The 20,972-nt window shown below is 37.6% G+C and overlaps 1 protein-coding gene across 1 annotated transcript in view; it reads right to left on the reverse strand.

The window, feature by feature from the left end:
• The window catches only part of CCDC141 (coiled-coil domain containing 141), a 212,763-nt gene that overhangs the window by 25,291 nt on the left and 166,500 nt on the right, over positions 1 to 20,972 (reverse strand). The window contains exons 13-19 of the mRNA XM_011973440.1: positions 16,656 to 16,835; positions 15,951 to 16,076; positions 13,633 to 13,821; positions 12,543 to 12,722; positions 10,269 to 10,418; positions 943 to 1,083; positions 26 to 220 (exon numbers count right to left, since the gene is read on the reverse strand). Of these exons, the coding sequence (XP_011828830.1) occupies positions 26 to 220; positions 943 to 1,083; positions 10,269 to 10,418; positions 12,543 to 12,722; positions 13,633 to 13,821; positions 15,951 to 16,076; positions 16,656 to 16,835 (1,161 nt within the window). The remainder of the gene's footprint in view (positions 1 to 25; positions 221 to 942; positions 1,084 to 10,268; positions 10,419 to 12,542; positions 12,723 to 13,632; positions 13,822 to 15,950; positions 16,077 to 16,655; positions 16,836 to 20,972) is intronic.

The raw sequence follows: 20,972 nt of genomic DNA on the forward strand, positions 1-20,972 counted from the left end.
GGATACCACTGCAAAAAGAAGATACCTCTTCTATCACCTCCTGGAGATGCTCAGTCAGGTCCAAATTCTTCTTGTAATCTGTCACAACTTTGTCAAAGTCATCCACATGTTTTTGCAAATCCTTCACGGCTTCCAAAAGGACATTAACTTTATCACTTGGATAATTTAAGAAAGAATCAGAAGTTTTATTACTAACTTTTTCCATTTTCCTTTTCAAAGCCTGTGTGAAAAACAAGAAGTTTTTAAAATAACATTCAATTTGCATTTATGATGCTAGTGATTAAATACCGAGAAAAAAAACTAGTAAAAGCTTTTGCAGCTTCCTCCAATCTATTAAAATAATAATTATTACAAATATATTATGGAAAGAATGGGTTTTCCCCAAATTCTATTGATTTAGCATTCAGCAAATAAATAGAAAATGTACACAGGTTTATTCCAGATTTTGTGACTAGTAATATGATATTTTTTAAAGACAATGATAATTAAATCAAATAGTTGTCCTCAATAAGCTCACTGTCTGCTAGAAAAGGCATTTAAATAATCTAGCCAGTACATGTGATAATCAGGGTAAGAATAAGAGGCTATAGGAGCAGCAAAACTAATGACATAGATGGACGCAAGAAAAGGAGGAGGAGTGTAGAAGGCGTGTGCATGCGTCCATGCATGTGTGTGTATATGTTGGGGAGAAGAATGGAAGTAGACACGCTGGGTAGGTTTGGCAGAAACCATTCTGGATCTGCCTCAAGAGATAAATCAATTTATTATGTATTTTTACATGAAGGATAAAATTGTTATAAAAATGGAAAAATACCCTTTGAGTCCCAATGCTACAAAAAGTCAGAGTTAGGTATCTAGATTTGAAATGCAAAACAATTTTGCAATAATTGTGTAGTACATACATACACACACACACATATACAAACCATATTTTCTTGTTACCTGCATTTTTTCAGCGTACATATCAACTTGTTGAATTTGATATTTAAGCAGCTTCAGATTCCGATATTTTTCATTTTTCTTAGTGTAATTAAACTTCAAATTATTGAATTTCTTTTTGACATCTTTGAATGACTCTTTGAGCTGTAGTTCAACAAAAAGAAATAGGTGATTTCCTTAAAATGAGAAAACAAAGTAAGTCATAAAGAAATCAAAGCATCTGAACACTTCAAAATATTCATAATCTTAAAAATGTATTTAGGGTACTTTTCTCTCCCTTCCATTCCCTTCCTTTCCCTTTCTTCTTTTTTGAGACAGGGTCTCACTTTGTCACTCAGGCTGAAGTGCATTGACACGATCTTGACTCATTGCAACATCTGCCTCCTGGGTTCAAGTAATTCTCATGTCTCTCCTAAAGTAGCTAGGACTGCAGATGTGTGCCAACATGCCTGGCTAATTTTTGTACTTTTAGTAGAGAAAGGGTTTCACCATGTTGGCCAGACTAGTCTCAAACTCCTGGCCTCAAGCGATCCACCTACCGCGGCCTCCCAAAGTGCTGGGATTACAGGCTTGAGCCACCGCGCCCGGCCTCAGAGTGATTTTCAATAGAAAACAAATCTGCCAAGTGGACACACAAAGTGAATTTAAATATATCCTCCAAATATGAGTAATTATAAAATGTATAATACTTTTCGATTTGTAATTTTTAATTAGGAATTATAGCTATAGAACATTCTTTTGTCCCTCAAGTAAGAAAATTTCTCAGATATCATACATAAACTTTTAACAACTCTAATTTTCTTATTTGTATTTATTTTATATCTTTTTTTCCCATTCATTCTGTTTTCAATATGCTAATATTTGCCCCAGATCTATCTTCCAATACTCTCTCACAGCCATCATGTATACATTTATTAAGGCTCCAAAAAGCTATCCATGTTGAAGAAGTCAATGAAGTGTTGACATTTAGACCACCTGGACATCGGTGGGGTGGAAGAGAAGACCCAATATGAGATTTAGTAGGGAAAAATAACTATTATCTGCCCAGTTAAAAATTATTTTTCGTGAGCAGTTCTGAAAAGAGTTTTACTTCTTAGATATAGACCATTAACTTCAGAGATCCTTCAAAAACAAAAAAAGTAAAGTGACAGTTGTTGCTAATGACAGCTAAGCTAACCTGTGTATAAATAAAGCATACAGCTATCCATAGGGGAAAGATTTTGACAGTCTTAAAAACAGTTTAACTTTACCAGTGCACCAAATTTCTAAGCAGCCCAGTTCCATTAAATGCACCTCTTTCTGTCCCTTCTCTATATTTAAGAAGGATAAGCATATTGACAGGCAACTCTCTGTATTATCAACAAAGTACAGAGAAAAAAAGTACCTTCTCAGGTTATATGGAGGCATTTCACAGCAAGACTGAACAATGTCATGGTTGATAAATTTGAGCTAAGATAAGTCAGAAAAGCATTAAAATTCTTTTCGATGACAGCAAACAAATTATTTGGGAGGGAATAAAGACCATGCATGTGCTAGATTTAGGGAATAAAGACCATGCATGTGCTAGATTTTAGAATTGTAATGCAGAAAAACATACTTGCCCTACAAAATGTATGCTTTTTCAAAATGCTTATTTCAAATTCTGCAGACTGTGAAAATAAAGCCTTTATCTTATCTTTAACACATCTAGGAGACATCAACTTTAAAGCTCTAGTGGAATTGCACACGGAAATTATTATACTGACAGAATTTTTGCATCGGATACACATATACTTAATCAGTGTTGTTTAGTTTATATGGTAAATAATGTTGTTGAACATTACTTTTAAGTTACAAACTAAACCAAGCACAGAGACCGCATGAACTACTTTAACTGATAAATAAATCAGTAATGTTCAGAAAAAGTGAAAAGTTTCAGAATTTGAACATTATTTCTCTATTAGAAACTCAGTGGAATATTTAAAAGATCATATTCAGTTGATGTGTTTGTGAAATAACTAATAAACATTTACATTCTATGGCACTCAATGTTTTAATGTGCATATGTTTGATTTTAACAAGAAAGGATAAATAACGTCAATTTTGTAAGATTGAGATATAAAGGGGTTATATCCTTAGTAATTTACATAAAATTTTGGCAGGAGTTTTTGCAACTATAAATGTAAGAAGTACTACATCTGAGGAAACCAGACATTATTGTTTTAAAAAACATCTCAATAACGAGTTACTATTTAATGAGTGCAGAGTTTCTGTTTAAAATGACAAAAAAGCTCTGCAGATGGATGGTGGTGATGGGTTCACAACAATGTGAACGTACCTAATACCACTAAACTATACACTTAAAACAGTTAAGCTGGTAAATTTCATGCTATGTGCATTTTACCACAATTAAAAATGAAGGGAAAAATGCCCTGTCACTAAAATTTATCCACTGGAAAATAAACTTATATATTCTTCTACTTAAATGTGACATACATCAGAAAACCTTAGTCTACAGAAAGGAAGAAGGGCTCTGTCATTAACCTGATAACCACTGGATTACATCTGCTTTAAATGGGAAAATTCAATGTCTATTTGAAAACTATATGATAAATAGAGAAAGGCTGAGATTTAATACTTTAATTTTCAACCATGAGATTTTAAATCTACTTTGGATTAAGAAATTTAAGACTGATAAATGATGAGTGTGATTTGATTTCTGTTTGCTTCAGAACGTGTGCACTTCCACTGAAGATGATTTCTAAGGCCAAAGAATGTTCATGACACTGTGGGCATGTGAAATGGGATCAGCTTCTTTCTGACACATGAGCTCCCTTGACAAAGTTGCTGGCTCTTTTCTATTTTGGTTTCACTGGAAATCCATTTTAAATCTAAATCTCTGTGCCTTTTTTCAACTCAAAGTCAGGACTACTGCAGATACGAGTGGAAGGCAATATGCACGAAACTACCTTCAGCGATTGAAAAATCTTGCCATTCTTAATTTTCTTACCCGCACTTTCCAATATGAAAACTTAACTTCCAAAAAAAAAAAAAAAAGAAAACTTAACTTCCCATCTAATCCCAACATAACTTGTGGTCATATTTTTAAAGGAACTGAGTGCCATAGTTGCTGGGCGTGGTATCATTGTTCACGCAGCTGTTTCTAACTTTAGTCAACTTGTCAACAATGGGGAATGGTGGGATGGGGCTGAGACAACTGCTCCAGTTGAACACATAAGTGGAGAAATACACCCCAAGCTTGGGGTGAGAAAAATTTTACCCTGTTAGAAATCTTTAAATGATGTCATAATTCATACTAAAGTTCCTCAAAGTTTTCAGAAAAGTAGGGAAAATATATTTTTAATGAATAATTTTATTTTCCCATCTTTTCACATGGTCAGCTCCTCTATATTTACCATAGCATAAACAGACTGAGTTAACATAGCTATAATTAGAAATAAGCTATTAAGATTTAAAAACTATAAATATTTTGAAATTAGCAGAATGAGCATCTTTGCCAAATTTTCTAGCATGCCGTAAGCCCCCTCTCAGGGTCAGAAATGAACAAAGCTTCTTTGGAAAGAAGCAGAAGGGAAAGAGGCTGATGCCAAGTGAGGCTGGCTTGCTATTGTTAGTCCACCCTGGGCAAGCTGGTTGAGCCAGCTTTGGCATGAAAATGTATTATTTATAAGTTTGCTGCTGTCAAGGCCAATTTGTGTGAGGGACATGGGACATTTAAAACAGAAATGCATTTAATGCATTTAAAAAGAAAGCCTTTCCTTAGAACTATGGCACATGTTTGGCCAGAAGCAAAAGTATAAAATGACTGGTCAATTTCCATAGTGTCCCCTTCATGAATGTCATTTCTTGCCTGTCATTTTATTTACTCCAGAAAAAAGCTTTTTGATGCTCATGTTCAGCAACAGAAAGCTGTGATGGTATCACCTCCCAGGTGTGCGTTATTCAAAATCAAGAGACCCAAAGGCTCAAAATTTAACCCAAATCATTTGCTACAATTATCAATTATCACTTAGGGAGGCTGTGGTGGGTGGATCACCTGAGGTCAGGAGTTCAAGACCAGCCTGGCCAACATGGTGAAACCCCATCCCCACTAAAAATACAAAAATTAACTAGGCATGGTGGCGCACACCTGTAATCTCAGCTACTCAGGAGGCTGAGGCAGGAGAATTGCTTGAATCCAGGAGGCAGAGGTTGCAGTGAGTCGAGATCACACCACTGCACCCCAGCCTGGGCAACAGAGTGAGACTCTGTCTCAAAAAAAAAAAAAATTTTTTTTTGTAGAGGCAGGGTCTCACCATCTTGCCCAGACTGGACTTCAACTCCTGGGCTCCAGCAGTCCTCCTACCTTGGCCTCCCAATTGTAGAATATTCAGACTTAGTGCTAGAGAGATTTCAGGAGAAGACTTTTTGTCCTTCTTCCATTTGGCAACCACACCCTTGTCTTCCCGTGCTTGAGGCCAGCTGCTAGAGGCTGAAAGTGGGACAACTTGGGAAGACATGACAATTGCCCTGCCTTAAATTGTAGGTAGCAACAGGTGTCAGTAACAAATATTTTATCCATTTTGCATGTTTTGTGTCTTCATAATATGTTTGTCAAGTTTTGTTTTCTGAAAATGATAACCATAATTTAAAACTTTAGCTCTCTCTATTCTTCAGAAAGATTCCAGTCATTTTGCAGATGTTAAACACCAAAATGTTAACATTTTAACCTTATGGAATGGATGCTCTTAGAGCAAATTGTAATCTTTCTTATCCTCTTACACATACCATCCAGATGGACCCAGGATGGGGCCCACTAGAGGAATGGCTGTGACTGTGAAGTCTCATGGGTTTTAATGCTGTCTAGACTTGAAGTTTCCTGAGGATGTTTGTGTTCCTTTTTTTCTTTTTAATTGGTGGAGTCTCACTCTCTTGTCCAGGCTAGAGTGCACTGGAGTGATCACGGCTCACTGCAGCCTAACAAACTCATGGGCACATGGGATCCCCCTGTCTCAGCATCTCAAGTAGTTGAGACTAATGGGACATATCACCACATTTGGCTAATTTTTAAAAAATGTTTGTAGGGCTGGGCACGGTGGCTCAGGCCTGTAATCCCAGCACTTAGGGAGGCTGAGGCAGGAGAATTGCTTGAACCCGGGAGGCAGAGGTTGCAGTGAGCTGAGATCACTCCAGCCTGGGCGACAGAGTGAGACTCTGTCTCAAAACAAAAAAAAAAACAAAACAAACAAACAAACAAAAATTGTAGAGGCAGGATCTCACCATCTTGCCCAGGCTGAACTTGAACTCCTGGGCTCCAGCAATCCTCCTACCTTGGCATCCCAAAATGCAGGGATCCCAGGTGTGAGCCACTGCTATTTGTATTCTTATGGCTTGGTACACAGAAGCCACAGTAACACATTCGTTGAGTGAATATAATGGAGTCCTTTTTAAAGAAAATGATGAATTCAGGTTATAAATCTGGAAAATAATTATTGTCTGTACTATACCATTGTGCTGCCCTGTTGGGTGTTTTGCCATCTATGCAAACTCTTTCTCTGCTTCCTTTGCTGCCATGGTCCTTTTGTCAGTGGCAAAGTGCTATACAATGTCAGGTGGTTTTAATTTTATTGTGTATGTGTCCATAGCAACACTATTCCTCTATTCTAATTTACTGCTACTAATCGACTTGTATCCCTGGAACTCACTGGACTGATTTATTCAAGTTGAAAAAAGAATTTGTGCCATTAGAACATGTGACTGATACATGGAACATATATACTAAGTCCTTTTCTGCATAATTCCTGATGGGCAAGATGTTGCTACAGTGGAAAAATTCAGGGTAAGGTAAAATAATTATCTGGAAGTTCTATGTGGAAAACTTGAGAAAATAAATACCAACCCAATTCTGTCATTACTATACTTTTCAGCAAAGTAATTGTGATCGGTAATATGAGCCTCGAGCTACAAATTTCCATTAACATCATGTAGACGTAAAGGTAATTTTTGTGGTCAGGTTGAAAGAAGAAAACATGCTTGATATTAACTTACTACATTTCTAAATGTAGATGTGTAGAGAATGATGTTTCTGTGTCATGTAATATGGCAGAGAATATGTCTATTGTGCTTTGTGTATGAACAACTTATTTATATAGCCAGGCAAGAAAAAATATGAATTATATTCAACACTCATGCATACAAATGTATCTTTGTATGAAATGGGTAGGAAAAAACACAAAATCTGGCAGTCTGAAGATTATTTTTCTAGTAGGTAGACAAGAAAATAAGGTTTTACAATTTCCTACGTCTTCATATGAAATTGGAAAAAAATGGTTTTTACTCAAAGATAAGCACAAACTATCATTCACTGTCTTTAAGGCACATCATATTGCATTTTAAAAAATTACATTTAGAACACTTTATTTTGCCTTGGGGTACTGAGTTCTTTTCTAAGGGCTTTCAGTGCAGTTAAGACCATGTAAGTTAGCTATAGCACGGTCAAGAAAGAAATTTTTTTGAAATAACCAAATGAACCGTGCTATTATATCAGATCATACAAACGTCTTAGATATACCAGAAAATAGGGATAGAAGAGGAAAGCATTAAAAAAAGAGATATTTAACATCAGACCATGCAATGGTTGAACGACACTGAAATATTATGTAAATGGTGAATTCTGAATTTAACAAATGATAAGCATGTTGGTGCCCAACAAATGAGTCTGTGGCCTGAAGTCGATTCCCTGGAACACCCTGAGCTGAAACTCTGTTATCCTATAGCATATTCCTAACATGAAAGTCTTATGCTCCTCAGTTTTCCCATCTGAAAAATGAACATACTGAACTGGACATTCTCCAAAATCCATTGCAAGTCAGAGTCTGTGAACTTTCTAACAGTACTTTAAGCACATTGGAAGTGAAACTGTGTTTAAAAATCAACTTTAAAAATTAAATGCTATACTTGGTTTAGTCCTCTGGCATGTTACCTAATTTTAATTGTTTATGCAGAAAAAAATAGTGTAACGTATCATATTTAATTTTACAAATGTTTTAAGCAGCTGTACTCAAAGACTAACAATGATAACAATAAGGATAATGTCTAGATAGCAAATATTATTACCACTGTGGAAACTAGCCATCTGTTTGGGTTCTACTATTCACAATATAAACTAGAACACACGTATTTTTATTTTCCTAAGGGGCATGGAAAATATTCCTTCTGATTATTTTCCCTTAGGCCTGTCGTGAGAAAGTCCAGGGTGTGCACATCTTCATATCTCCACAAAAAAAGGAGAAGCGACAAAGACCCAAAGTTCTCAAAGGTCATTTAAATGTGAAATTGTAAGTTACATGAAAGATTAACTGGATCTGTAGTGGAAGCAAATGGGAAGAATATCTCTCTTAAAATGTAAGAGCATGCTGAAGTGATACCTGATTCCTAAATCAAACCCGCATGTATCTGGCTGCTCATTCTGACACGGTACAGACAATCCTGGGGCGTCCCTACTGACAGGAAGGGACATCTGTCATCCCAGCCGACTGGCTCCAAACGCAGTCTCATCATGAGGCAGTCCCTATAAATAGAATTCCTGCTGGAAGGGCCTGAACAGGGAGACCCAGATTCATAAATATCACAGGTCTACAGGGAGACAGAAACGGAGCCAGAGGGGGCTGGGAAAACCCCTCAGCCTGCTCCACTTGCGCGTCAGCAAATGTAGAGCCCAACCATCCCTGCAAAGAGGGAGGATTTTTGGCAAGACAAAGGTTTACAAATAGAAGTACACGAGGAGGAAGAGAAGGAGGGAAAACCAGAGGAAAGGGGGAGGGGGAGGGGAGGAAAGAAGAGAGAAGGAGGAATAAAGAGGATAACTTTAAGGAAAGACTGTAAAGGAACAGTTTCCATAACCATGAATCCACATTTTGTGGCCTTGGGGAGACTAATGTGCTCTGATGGTTTTCCTTAACAAGACGTGATTGACATGTAAGCAGTAGTACAGGAACCTGAAGTGGCCATTCTATCACCTACAGGGCAAATTACACTACCGGTTCAACCCCAAAGAGTCTTGACACCTCTCTAGCCAAAAGTAACTCGCTGGAACACAAATTATGAGCTGAAACTCTACAGTCCTGTAGCACACTGCTGAAATGAACATCATTATCAGATGTCAGTTCCTGCTTCCCTCCTGTTTAACAGGATCGAAGTGGCCACTCCTGCTCTCTTCCCCTCTGGTTTTTCTTCCAGCCATGCTCCATCCTGCACCTGCCTGTGGTCTGTAAATATGTGGTCTACAGGAAGGGCCACTTCAGAGCCAGGCCACCATTAAAGTTGAGTTATTTACACTTATTTCTGTGCTTTAATGTTGTTGGGTAATATTTGATACTTGCTGGGTCTAGTTGATGTAAATTGGGCATAAATAGAAAGTGAAGAAAGTTTACTGCCTCCTTTTCCACTACCTTCTTTCCCAATGGACTCATGGCTTAATAGGCTCAGAAACATTCTGTTCTAAATGGAGATAAATCCAGAATTATGGGTACCCTTGTGTTCTGCTATCACTTCCCAGTTAAGAATCAGAACTGTTGCTATCCCAATCTGTGAGTTGTTTTCTCCCAGAACAAGTAAGCCTTTCAATGGAAAGCTTAGCTAGGAGCAGGTGGTGGTTGTGATTTAGTGAATATCTAGGTGTTGTGGATTGGTTACAGTTGAGGGAGAGGAGGTAGAATTAAGCATGTGGAGGTGCATGGATGTAGAAGATCACTCTGATCTGTTACTTCTTTTTTCTCGAAGAGTTGTTTTGCCAGAAAAGCCACGCAGTTTGAGTAAATATGAAACCAGCCACTTGACCTCAGTGATAATACTTCGTAGCCTCCGAAGCAAAGTGCCTGCTCCCTGGCCCCTGGCACCATTGACTCACCATGAGTCAATGACCCTTAAATAGAACCTCAGCAGGCTGGAGTTGGCTGCAACGAACTGGTCAATGTCACCCCTTCCTCTGGGTCCTGAAAAAGCTGTATCCACTCAAGCAAATGACTGCTATACAGGTTTGAGGGAGAAGGGGGAAGCAAAAAACAAACAAACAAAAGCAAGCAAAAAAACCATACTACTGAATTACCGGTTTTTCTATGTATTGACATCATACTGACTTCAACAAATTTGGGAGCTTGAAGTTGACTCAAACTTCCAGAGCCCTGAGGTCACTGCTCAGTGGATTAAAAGACATAAGTGAGAAGAAAGTCTCCTGATTCACTGTGTGTCTGTGTGTGTGGGAGTGTGCACATATGTGGACATTTAGATACATGCTTTAGAGTCAAACAGCTTTTTGGCAACGTGCCAGTTCTCACCCCTCCCACCCCCACCTCGTTTATCTCGTCTCTCATGGCGCAGTACTCCAAACTACGGGACAGGCTCTGTTCATACTCCTCAGCTTTGGCACGCCACTTCATGCTGTTCTCCTCAAGGAGCTCCAGCTGCTGCTGTAAGTTCTTTGCAGAAACATTAGAGCAGTGCTAAAAGAGACAAATGGTGGTAACGGGGAGAATGGGCGAAACAGCAATGAGATGAGTAGGCTATTTACCTGAATTATGAAACTCATAAATGACACTTTTTAAAAAAAGAAATAGGTTCCTGATTTATTTTACCTTAAACATATTTGAGCATAATTATTTCAGAAAGAAGCCAGACACCCAACATTATAGAAAAGACATTTCCCAGCTCGAATTTCTAGTGTTGAAGATTCACTCATCACACCCAACTCCTCAGAGACCCCATTCATTATAGGGTATAATCTTTACTTCAAAAGGCCTAAAATATGCATTAGAAACATTTGATTTCTGCACTATAATTTTCCTGTCAACTTGAGCTTAACCTCAGGTTCATTATGCAAGTGCTCCAATCTCAGCTCAGCACAGCGGGCTGCCAGGGCCAAGGCCAGAGGATGATTGGAGAACAATTCACATTATTTGCACAAAGTGAGACTTCTTGCTTTCTTATTCTTTTAAAAATAAATGTACTAATAAAATAAAACTCTTTAAAAAGAAAGCTCTTTTCTGGCAAAAAATCTATTCCATTAACAACAGCAGATAATTTGTATTTCTGTATCTTTCAGTTCAAAAAATATATATTTTATATTCACTGCATTTCATATAGTTTAGTGGATATCTTACATGTACTTTAAAATAAAATGGGCCATTATGATTTTATTAATGTTATACCTGTTGTTAGAGTAAACATAATCTTTTCTCCCCTCAAGTTAGAAATCTGGAGAAGGATTTTGTGTTTTATTTTGTGTTTGTTGGTAGTGGTGGTTTTTGTGTGTATGTGTGTGTTTTTTTTCTTTTTTCTTTTTTGAGATGGAGTCTTATTCACTCTGTTGCCCAGGCTGGAGTGCAATGGCTGGATCTTAACTCACTGCAACCTCTCCCTCCCGGGTTCAAGCGATTCTCCTACCTCAGCCTCCCAAGTAACTGGGATTACAGGCATGCAATACCACACCTGGCTAATTTTTGTAGTTTTAGTAGAGACAGAGTTTCGCCATGTTGGCCAGGCTGGTCTTGAACTTCTCGGCCTCCTAAAGTGCTGGGATTACAGGCATGAGTCAATGTGCCCAGGCCGAAGAAGGATTTTTTTTTAAGAATCAATGTCCAGTGAATTATTGATGAAAATTTGATCTGGGAATATTTCCTTCTCTTTTAGGCCCCTCTTTTGAAGTCTGACAGTGGCATCAAACAAATCCAACGAGCCCTGGCTAGAATCAGGAGACTTGGACTTCTCCATTCTGGGCTTTTATGGGTAAGGTGGGAATTTCTGTTTGCCTCAAATTCTTCATCCATAAAATGATAGCTCTGGCCTGGGTGAACTCTAAGATCTAGATGGTCTTCCAGATCAGCAATGCTAAAACAGCATTGGCCAACAAAAATATATTGTAAACACACAAATAATTTTAAATTGCCTAGTAGTCATATCAAAAAATCAAACAAAAAGATAGAGCAAAATTAATTTTTATAATATAACCAACTATGTCCAAATATCACCATTTTAACATGTAAGTAATATAAAAAATACTAATATGATTGCTTTTCATAATACCTCTTTGAAATCTGGTGTGTATTTCATACTTTGAGCATCCTCACTTGTTGCTAAATTTTGATCAGAAATATTTGATCTGTATTTTAATTTTTTTAATTTACAGTTTCAAAAGTTGATTCCCATACCCAAATTGCTCTCAACATACTTAAAAGTTTTCCAATAACTATACTGAGGATCAGTTTTTCAATTTGTATTTAAATTAATGCAAGTTAAATAAAATTAAAACTTTAGTTTTTTAGTTGCATTAGGCACATGTCAAAGGCAAAAAAGTGACTGCGACACTGGACTATACAGATCTACTATATAAATACTCTTAAAAATTTTTTCATGAGAATAGAGGTATTCAACAAGACTTTTATATTCAGATTTTCTACTTAAAATTTTTTCTCTTGTCAGAGGGTAGAAACGAATCACAAATAACTACCCCAATGGTTTAATTTATTTTTAAATTTGACATATACTAAGCAATCTGCCTGGTTTCTTTCATACGCTAGCCCAAGCCCCAGTTAGAACTGAGTCAAATGATGGTGGTGTTGGATGCTTACAGGCCGCTGCACTGATGAGATGATGTCTACTCCTAAGGAAAGGGCCAGTCTGTGGAGATGGTCTACACGTGCTTGCTTTTCCTGAGAGCACCAGAGGTGAATCTGCACATCGTGAGCATCACCCAGTTCCTTCGGCTGCTCTACAAACTCCAGCTTTCTTGATTTGATGAGATGTCCCAGCTAAAATTTAGGGCATTAACAGTTAACCTGAGTTTTATATGAAGACAGATTTTTTTTTTAAGCCTAATTTCTATAGCACATTTTGCTAGCTGGTCGAAATGCTGCCAAGGCCATCTATAAACTGTTGGCATTAGCCAAATAAGAATGCTGCAAATCCAATGGTGGTAAAATTGAACTGCTAACGTCGTCAGTTCCATTAAAGAAGGAAATTCTTTTTGGTCATGAACCAAAACATTAGCAAGATCTAGGCCTGTGCTCTGAGTAAATTTAGAGGCTATTTTAAAGGAATATTAATTAATATTCCTCTATCTTATGTTAATAGAGACCATAACTATGAAGTTTTTGTAAAAATGCCACCAACAAATAGCACTCCGTGATGTCAGGTACTTGAAGTGCAAAAAAAAAAAAAAAAAAAAAAAAAAATTGACCTTGGTTTCTGCCCTCAAACAGCCTACAACTGAATTGGGTGGGGCGGGGGGTAGGGGAGGGAAGCTATGCTTATCAAAAAGTAGTTAAGAATCAAGATAGTAAAATGCAAGATATGTGGAATAAATAATGAGCTCTAGGATTTTTGAAGAGAGAGAAATCACTCCAAGTGAGGTAGGATTGTTGGAAGGAGGTATAGGATTTAGATAAGAGGGAGGAGAAAGACAGACTTGTCAAATAATGGCAGCCTGAGAGTCAAGGGTTGGAGTTAGATATGTGTGCATCATCTCTGAGGGATGAAGAGCTCAGTTTGTCTGGAACAAAAGGAAGAATAGGAACATAGTGAGAGTAAAGATAGGGGCCAGATTGTGTAAACTTCTGATATTAGAAGATACAATTTGGCCTTTATTTATTATTTAATAATTCATTTTTAATTGCATAGTTTAAAACTCAGGATTTTTCAAACATCCCTTCTAAGCCTTACCGCTTCCTTGACTTGATGGAACTGGACCACCTTGTACAGGATATCCTCGTAATCCTGGATTCTCTCTTTCTGTTTTTGTTGGAGGTGAATGAGGTCCTTCAGTTGTTGAGACTTTTCTTTTACAGGGGCTCCTTTGCCAGTTAACTCCTCTGATTCTTTCATAATGTATTGAACCTCATCATTTAATTGCTAAAATATTGAAAGTGATAAAAAAATCTTGCTTTTAAAGAACTTTTTTACTTTGCAACTGACAATATAAAGGTCTAAACAATGAATCACTCATTCATTTGTCAACAAATACTTATTATGAATGCCCTCACCTTCCAAAAAATTTGGGCATTGTGCTGGATGATAGAGATACATTTTTCTATATTCATCTGAGAAGTTTACAAAAAAAAATAGCATGAGCAATGCAAAAATGTTTCAAAGCTATGTGGAAAAACAAAGTCATACATTTCTATGGCATACCGAATATTCTATTCATCTGTTAAGTAAATGTATTTTAGATATTTTATGCAACCCCATGATTATCTCTGATATTTAATACAGACTAGAATCAGGCAGTATGGTAAAAACACCATGAGGAGATGAGTGTAAAAATATATCAGGGGAATAACTTGTGCTCTGTGATAAAAGAATGATCAGAATGAACCACCAGCTGAACAGCATAGTAGACAGACTGTTTCAAAAGCGGTCATCCCATGATCCACAAATAGCCATCACATGTAGGGAAGGATAAACTGCCTTCTCTTTCACCCGGCATTGCTCAGATATCCCTTATGGGAATCCAGATTCTGGAATAGAATTTACAACGGGGGCATACTTTAAAGGGAATGCTACTGTAGGCCGGGCACGGTGGCTCACGTCTATAATCCCAGCACTTTGGGAGGCCACTTTGGACCACCTGAGGGCAGGAGTTCAAGACTACCCTAGCCAATATGGCAAAACCCTGTCTCTACTAAAAATACAAAAATTAGCCAGGCGTGGTGGCGTACACCTGTAATCCCAGCTACCCCAGAGGCTGAGACACGAGAATCACTTGAACCTGGGAGGCAAAGCCTGCAGCAAGACAAAATTGTGCTACTGCACTCCAACCTGGGCAACAGAGTAAGACTCTGTCTCAAAAAAAAAAAAAAAAAAAAAAAGAGAGAGACAGAGTGAGAGAAAGAGAGAGAATGCTACTATAATTTCAAGCGTAGATCTTTTGTATGAAAGGTAAAAGCAATGGAAATGATTTAGACTAAGGAGATAATTTTCAGAAGAGTGACCTAAAAAGGGTCGTCGAGTTTAAGCATTTGGGCATCAAATATATGTGCACCACAGTGACGGGGCTAAAGAAGTATGGCAATGGTCCTGATTTAGAGGAACTTACATGTACATGCAAATGTGCATACAAACAAAACGCATACAAGCAGATAACACAGGGTGTATTAAAGAACCTAATATAGGCCAGTCACATTTGCTGAGAGTTTTAAAGAGTTTGCTGTGGGTTACAGTGGTGGGTGTGTTTGTGTGTAGCAGGCGTGGTGGCTATGTTTTACATTGGTTTTTGTCTTAATGGAACCTACAGTTCCCTAAAGGAATCTTCAATCTTCTGATTCTGGGATTCTTTGAAGCCCACATTTATGAAGTAGTGACAGCTAGAAACACAGGTATCTAAATTTTGCAGCAAAGCATAAGAATCCAGGCAGAAGTATGATGTGACTAGCAGCTGGCAATTTTTGGCAGTTGTGTCACATTTTGGAGAGGCAAGAGGCAGGGAAATAGGGACAGTGTTAAGCAGTCAGGGTCAGGAGCATGACTTGGGGTTTTGTTGCTCATATCCTGAGAGGTGGAGTGGAGAGCACAGCAAAATTCCTGGGGTGATGGTACGTGCCTGGGGTGCTGGTAGGTGAGGACAGTGACATAACAGTGGTCACCTCAGGGACTCAGGGCAGCAGAGCCTCTGGGTCCGAGGTTGCCCATCCTTGTTCTGAGAGGTCTCAGTTTAAAACACCTCTGCACTCCCCAGGAAAAGAATTAGAGTGAAAATACAGGATAAATATATGACTAGTTTAATTAGCCATGTGAATTTTAAAAATCTAAGATAAAAATCTATTTAGGACATTTTGTAGCCCAAATGTTGGTATATCATCAAATTCAAAAGAATGTAGGAAAACAGTAAGAAAAATGTCCCTACAGTGGATTTTTTAGACAAGCGATACTTTTGTTTAAAAAATAGAAATTCACCAGCCTATTACAATTAATCAGGTAAACTGCAACCAAACAGTTTTAAATATTTTTTCCATTCACCCAAATCCGGCAATGTATTTCTTCACCTGGAACTGAGGCTTCATGTCATTCCATTTTTGTCGTAGCTCTAAAATGAACTGGAGGCTCCCTCCAAGGTCAAGTGCAGACACAGGCATAAGTGCTTCCTGAAGAAGTTTTAAGTTGTGAGTAGTCTGAAATAAATATTGGACAGTTACACATGCATTTTCTTTGACATCTCCAGCAAATGTGATCATTCTAGTAATGACAAGAGTGTGATCAAATTTTTCAAACCCCATGAAAACGCTCAGGATGTGGCATGAGCTCAGGGTTCTAAACAACCAAGGAGTAAGGCCCTTGGTTTCTGCTGCCTTTTTTGGTTTCACTGTGGTAAAATATACATAATAAAAGTTACCATGTTTACCATTTTGGGGTGTACATTTCAGAGGCATGATATTTAATACATTCATATCATTGTGCAATCACCATCACCACCATCCATCTCCAGAACTTGTTCATCATCCCAAACAGAAACTCTGCACCCATTAAACAACTCCCCATTCCCTCCCTCGAACTCCCAGCCCCTGGTAACCTACATTCTGCTTTCTGCCTCTATGAGTTTGACGACAGTGACCTCATTTATAAGTGGAATCACACGATATTTATCCTTTTGTGTTTGGCTTATTTCACTTAGCTAGTGTTTTCAAGGTTCGCTCATGTTAGCCTGTGTCAGAATTTCATTCCTTTTCACACCCCATTGTCCCTTGCCTCACCTTTTTAAGCTGCTCTTTGAATGCCGCCCACTGCTGTTTGACAGGCTTGCTTTCCGTGGCTTTAAGCTGCCATGCCAGCCGAAGGAGGCTAAGTTCTTCCCGTTCTGCTTTCTGGTTTTCCATGGTGTTCTTCATGATGTACACTTCATTTTCCACATTTAGTATCTCATTCTCTTTTGCCTGTTAAATTAATAATTCATATAATAGCTTTTCTTTCCCAAGAGATACAGCTTTTTGTTGTATATAACTATTTGACGAGGCAAATTCTTTATCACAGCCAAAGCAGAGCACGGTTCTGACATCCCAACAAGTTGGAACTCCCTGCGCAGAGGCACAGTTCAGCTCTCGGAACCCACATACTGTTCTTAGACGTCAGGTCCCCAGTTCTTCAAGACCCAAGGGGTGTTTGAATTCCTACCTAGGGTCTGGTTATTTCCTGGGGTTTAAAAGATTATTTAATGAGCAGGGGATCCAGAATTTTTGAAGTCAAGATTTAAAACATGCATATAAGTATACCTATATGCATTTTAAAGATACTCCATCTTTTATTTTAACACGCTCATTAGAATACATCAAAGTATCAGTATTGAGGAATAGGAGGGGACAGGATGTTCTGGACCACTGTTTTTCTTTAAACTATTCCATTGTATACATTGCAATTATTTTAAATGTCCTTTGCTGTTTCTCAAGTTCCTCCATTTTGTGAGAACTGAAATGGGTCTGCATCTCTGTATTCAGAACTACATCATACACCGGAAGCACAGTACCTAAAATCGAAGATTTCACTTCCAAGCTTTCATATGTTCTGCTTTACTGATTAGAAATCTTTTAAACAATGGTTTTAAACAAAGGGAAATTCAATTAGTGGTAAAATGATAATAGCAAAGAGTAAGACTACGCGTGCTTTATTTCTGTAGAAACATTTAAAAAATGCACAGGAACATTCATTTGGCAAAACAGTTATTATGTTTTTTACTTTAGTAGCCAGCCTTTCTCAATAAATCTTCAAATTTCTATCATCTCAATGACAGCAATTGATAGTATCATAAATATTTAACAGGATATTTTAAAGATAGGCCATTTTATTTTAAAATTATTTTAAATGATATTGATATTGTGCACTTATATTTTTATATAATTTTATACATTATAAAGTGGCAACTAATTCCAAAAAATATATATATTTGTAGGTCCTAAATGAGATTTCCTCCATGAACTTAATAATCTAGTAATAAAATGATATATTCCCTCATTATTAATAATGATACATAATAAATTATGAAAGATATTAGACAACTCAGCAGAATCCACCCCAAATTATACTTTTATCTATATAATAAAGTTATCTTTCACATATTTTAAAGAAATGATTAACCAGAATGTAATGTACTATATAATTTAACATAAATTTTGAAACTGCAGCATGCCAATGACAATTTTAATCAGAAGAATATGGTGGATTCTGAGTGAGGTCTAGAGAAAGGAGAGCTATAGTAGGATTTGTAGACGTCTAGCTAGTAGGATCTGTGAAAAGTGATCCTGTATTTGGCAGATGAATATTTTGGCCACTCAAGAAGATTGAATAATTTGCCTGAGGTCTAATCAGTAAACACAGTACTCATTTTACTTCCGTGTAGGGCATGGAAACTTTTTGCCATAATCCAGTCTAAATAGGCCACTAAAGCATTCATTTTTCACTTGCATTCATGCACCATGAATGGTTTTCTGATGTCTTACTTTTCAGATACCTTGATAATAGGAAGGCTGTATCCCAGATAGCATTCTTGGTACTGACCATTATAAATAAATAAATTGGAAGTTTCATCAAGATGTCTGTCATAATTTGAACCTGAATCAATTTCTCTGATCTTAATGATTTTTAGATGAACTGAAAAATTTTCTATTTCTGGCTTGAAAATATGAGCCACGACAACCCAATAAAGAACAGAACACTCAATTGAATATACCAGCTGGCCTCTGCCTTCTTGACGAGCAAACTGGTCACCATGATTCAACAATAATGTTTGTTTAAAAGCCTAGTGGTCCAAAAGATATCATGAGAATGAAAAAAATTGTTTTACTTACTTTACCAACAATTTCATCTCTCCAAATGTTGCTAACCAATAAATTTCATTATCATGTGGGCTTTAATTTTAATCAGTAAGGAGGAACTTATTTATCATATGATAGTGGCAAAGACCTTGGGGTAGAGTGACTATGTTTATGACATCAAGATAAAAGACCACCAAAGCACAGTAGTAAAATACATGCTATTTCTGGGAGATCTAAGTAGGCATTGAATATTATGATAACCTAAGTTTATTTAGATATAGATTCAAAATATAATTTGGAATGAGTTATTGTTGCAGATCTTTAAAAACGAAAATCTGATTGTACAATCTTAAACATTCTAAATAAGTAACAAAGGACTTCTGGGTAGAATGGAGTAGCCAGTGGCAGAGCAGTGCTTTTGCTTAGAATACCTAGAAAAGCTAGGTAAAATGCAGAGGGAATCCATTTGAAGGAAGCAGAGAGCTGCTCTGCAACCAGAACTAGAGAGGCTGACTCCAGGGAGGGAAGAACCTGACAGTGGTGAGCTCATCTGTCATTCCAGGGGGATTTCCCAATTCTGTGCAGACAGGAGGCTGATAATCAAGACTTCCCTGGAGCAGAGAAACCAACAGAGATTTTGGCAGACACTTGGAGGGCTTCAAGCACAATGATCTTCTTCTAAAGAAGATTGACAAAATACCGGGGGTATATGGGGCAGTGGATTAAAACACCTAAGCTAAAGGCTTCTGAAAAGCAGAGTGGAGTTTTTCAGCAGACAACCCAAACAAAGATTGGAGTTTGTGACCTGCCAGGGGCACAGATCTCAGAGAAAGCACCTGGCTCTCAATACAAAACTCTGGGAGCCTGAGGGGACAGGACTACACTGCAAACACAACTCTGCCAGCTTCTGATTGGCTTCAGTGATTGCCCACCAACACCTGCCTGGAGAAAGAAGGGCGACCCTTTCTAGAAGAAGAAAACACCATCTGCCGATCCTCCAATTTTTTATACATAATGTCTGACATTTGATAAATATTCACTAGTGCTGCCAAGACACAGGACTACAGGACTGGAAACCAAGTGAAAAATTAGACAATAGAAACAGCTCCAGATCGGCCGGGTGCTGTGGTTCACGCCTGTAATCCCAGCACTTTGGGAGGCTGAGGGAGGCAGATCACTTGCAGTCAGGAGTTCGAGACCAGCCTGGCCAACGTGGTGAAACCCCGTCTCTACTAAAAATACAATTATTTGCTGGGCCTGGTGGCGGGCACCTGTAATTCCAGCTAATCTAGGCACTGAGGCACGAGAATCGCTTGAACCCGGGAGCTGGAGGTTGAAGGGAGCTGAGATTGTGCCACTGCACTCCAGCCTGGGTGACAGAGCGAGACTCCATCTAAAACAACAACAACAACAACAAAAAAAAAACAAACAAACAGAAAAACAAACAAACAAAAGAAAAAAACAAAGAAAGGAAAGAAAGGAAAAAAAGAAAGAGCGAGCTCCAGATCCAAATGTTGTAGTTAGCTGACAAGCACTTTAAGTGCCTAGGGTTAATATGGTTCAAGAAAGTATTGGAAGGATGGGAAAAGTGCAGACAAGAAACAGAATTTCGCCAGCAATTTAACTCTAATAAATAAAAGTACCAACTGTAGATTCCAGAACTAAAATTTCTGAAATGAAGTTAGTAATAAGATAGACAAAATTACGCAGTTTGAAAGTATTTGAATTCCCTTAGATAAATCACAAACATACATAATCAACAGATGGGAGAAGATTGATTGAACCATGTAAAAGTGTGAGAGAGAGACAGAGAGATAGATAGATGGATAATACATGTTCTAAATGTTCTAAACGAAAAATAATTTTTTTTTTTTTTTTTTACAGTAAAGTACCTACATCACATAGGTATATGGGCAAATTGCTTAGCAAGTTTTCTTTAATGCTTAAGGATAGTGTTGGATAAATTAGAATTAGCTAATGCATCTTTTATTTCCAAGTAGGTTTAACAAGAATGGTCTTCAAACAACAAAAGTTGACACAAGACAAAGAGAAAATTGTAGCTCAAAGTAGATGAGGGTAGTTAGACCCTAACTCTTCCAAATGAATTCAGGCTCCAGACTGAGATTAATCACATCCCAGGTACAGAGAAAATTGCAGCTGTCAGTTATCTTTGAAAATCTACAGAAATTAGAAGGGCCATAAAATTAGAGAGCAGAAAATGCCCTGATTTTCAAAAGGAGGAAAGGATGGATTACACAATTTTCA

The sequence above is a fragment of the Mandrillus leucophaeus genome, unplaced genomic scaffold (genome assembly GCF_000951045.1).
Source record: "Mandrillus leucophaeus isolate KB7577 unplaced genomic scaffold, Mleu.le_1.0 Scaffold1377, whole genome shotgun sequence".
NCBI lineage: Eukaryota > Metazoa > Chordata > Mammalia > Primates > Cercopithecidae > Mandrillus > Mandrillus leucophaeus.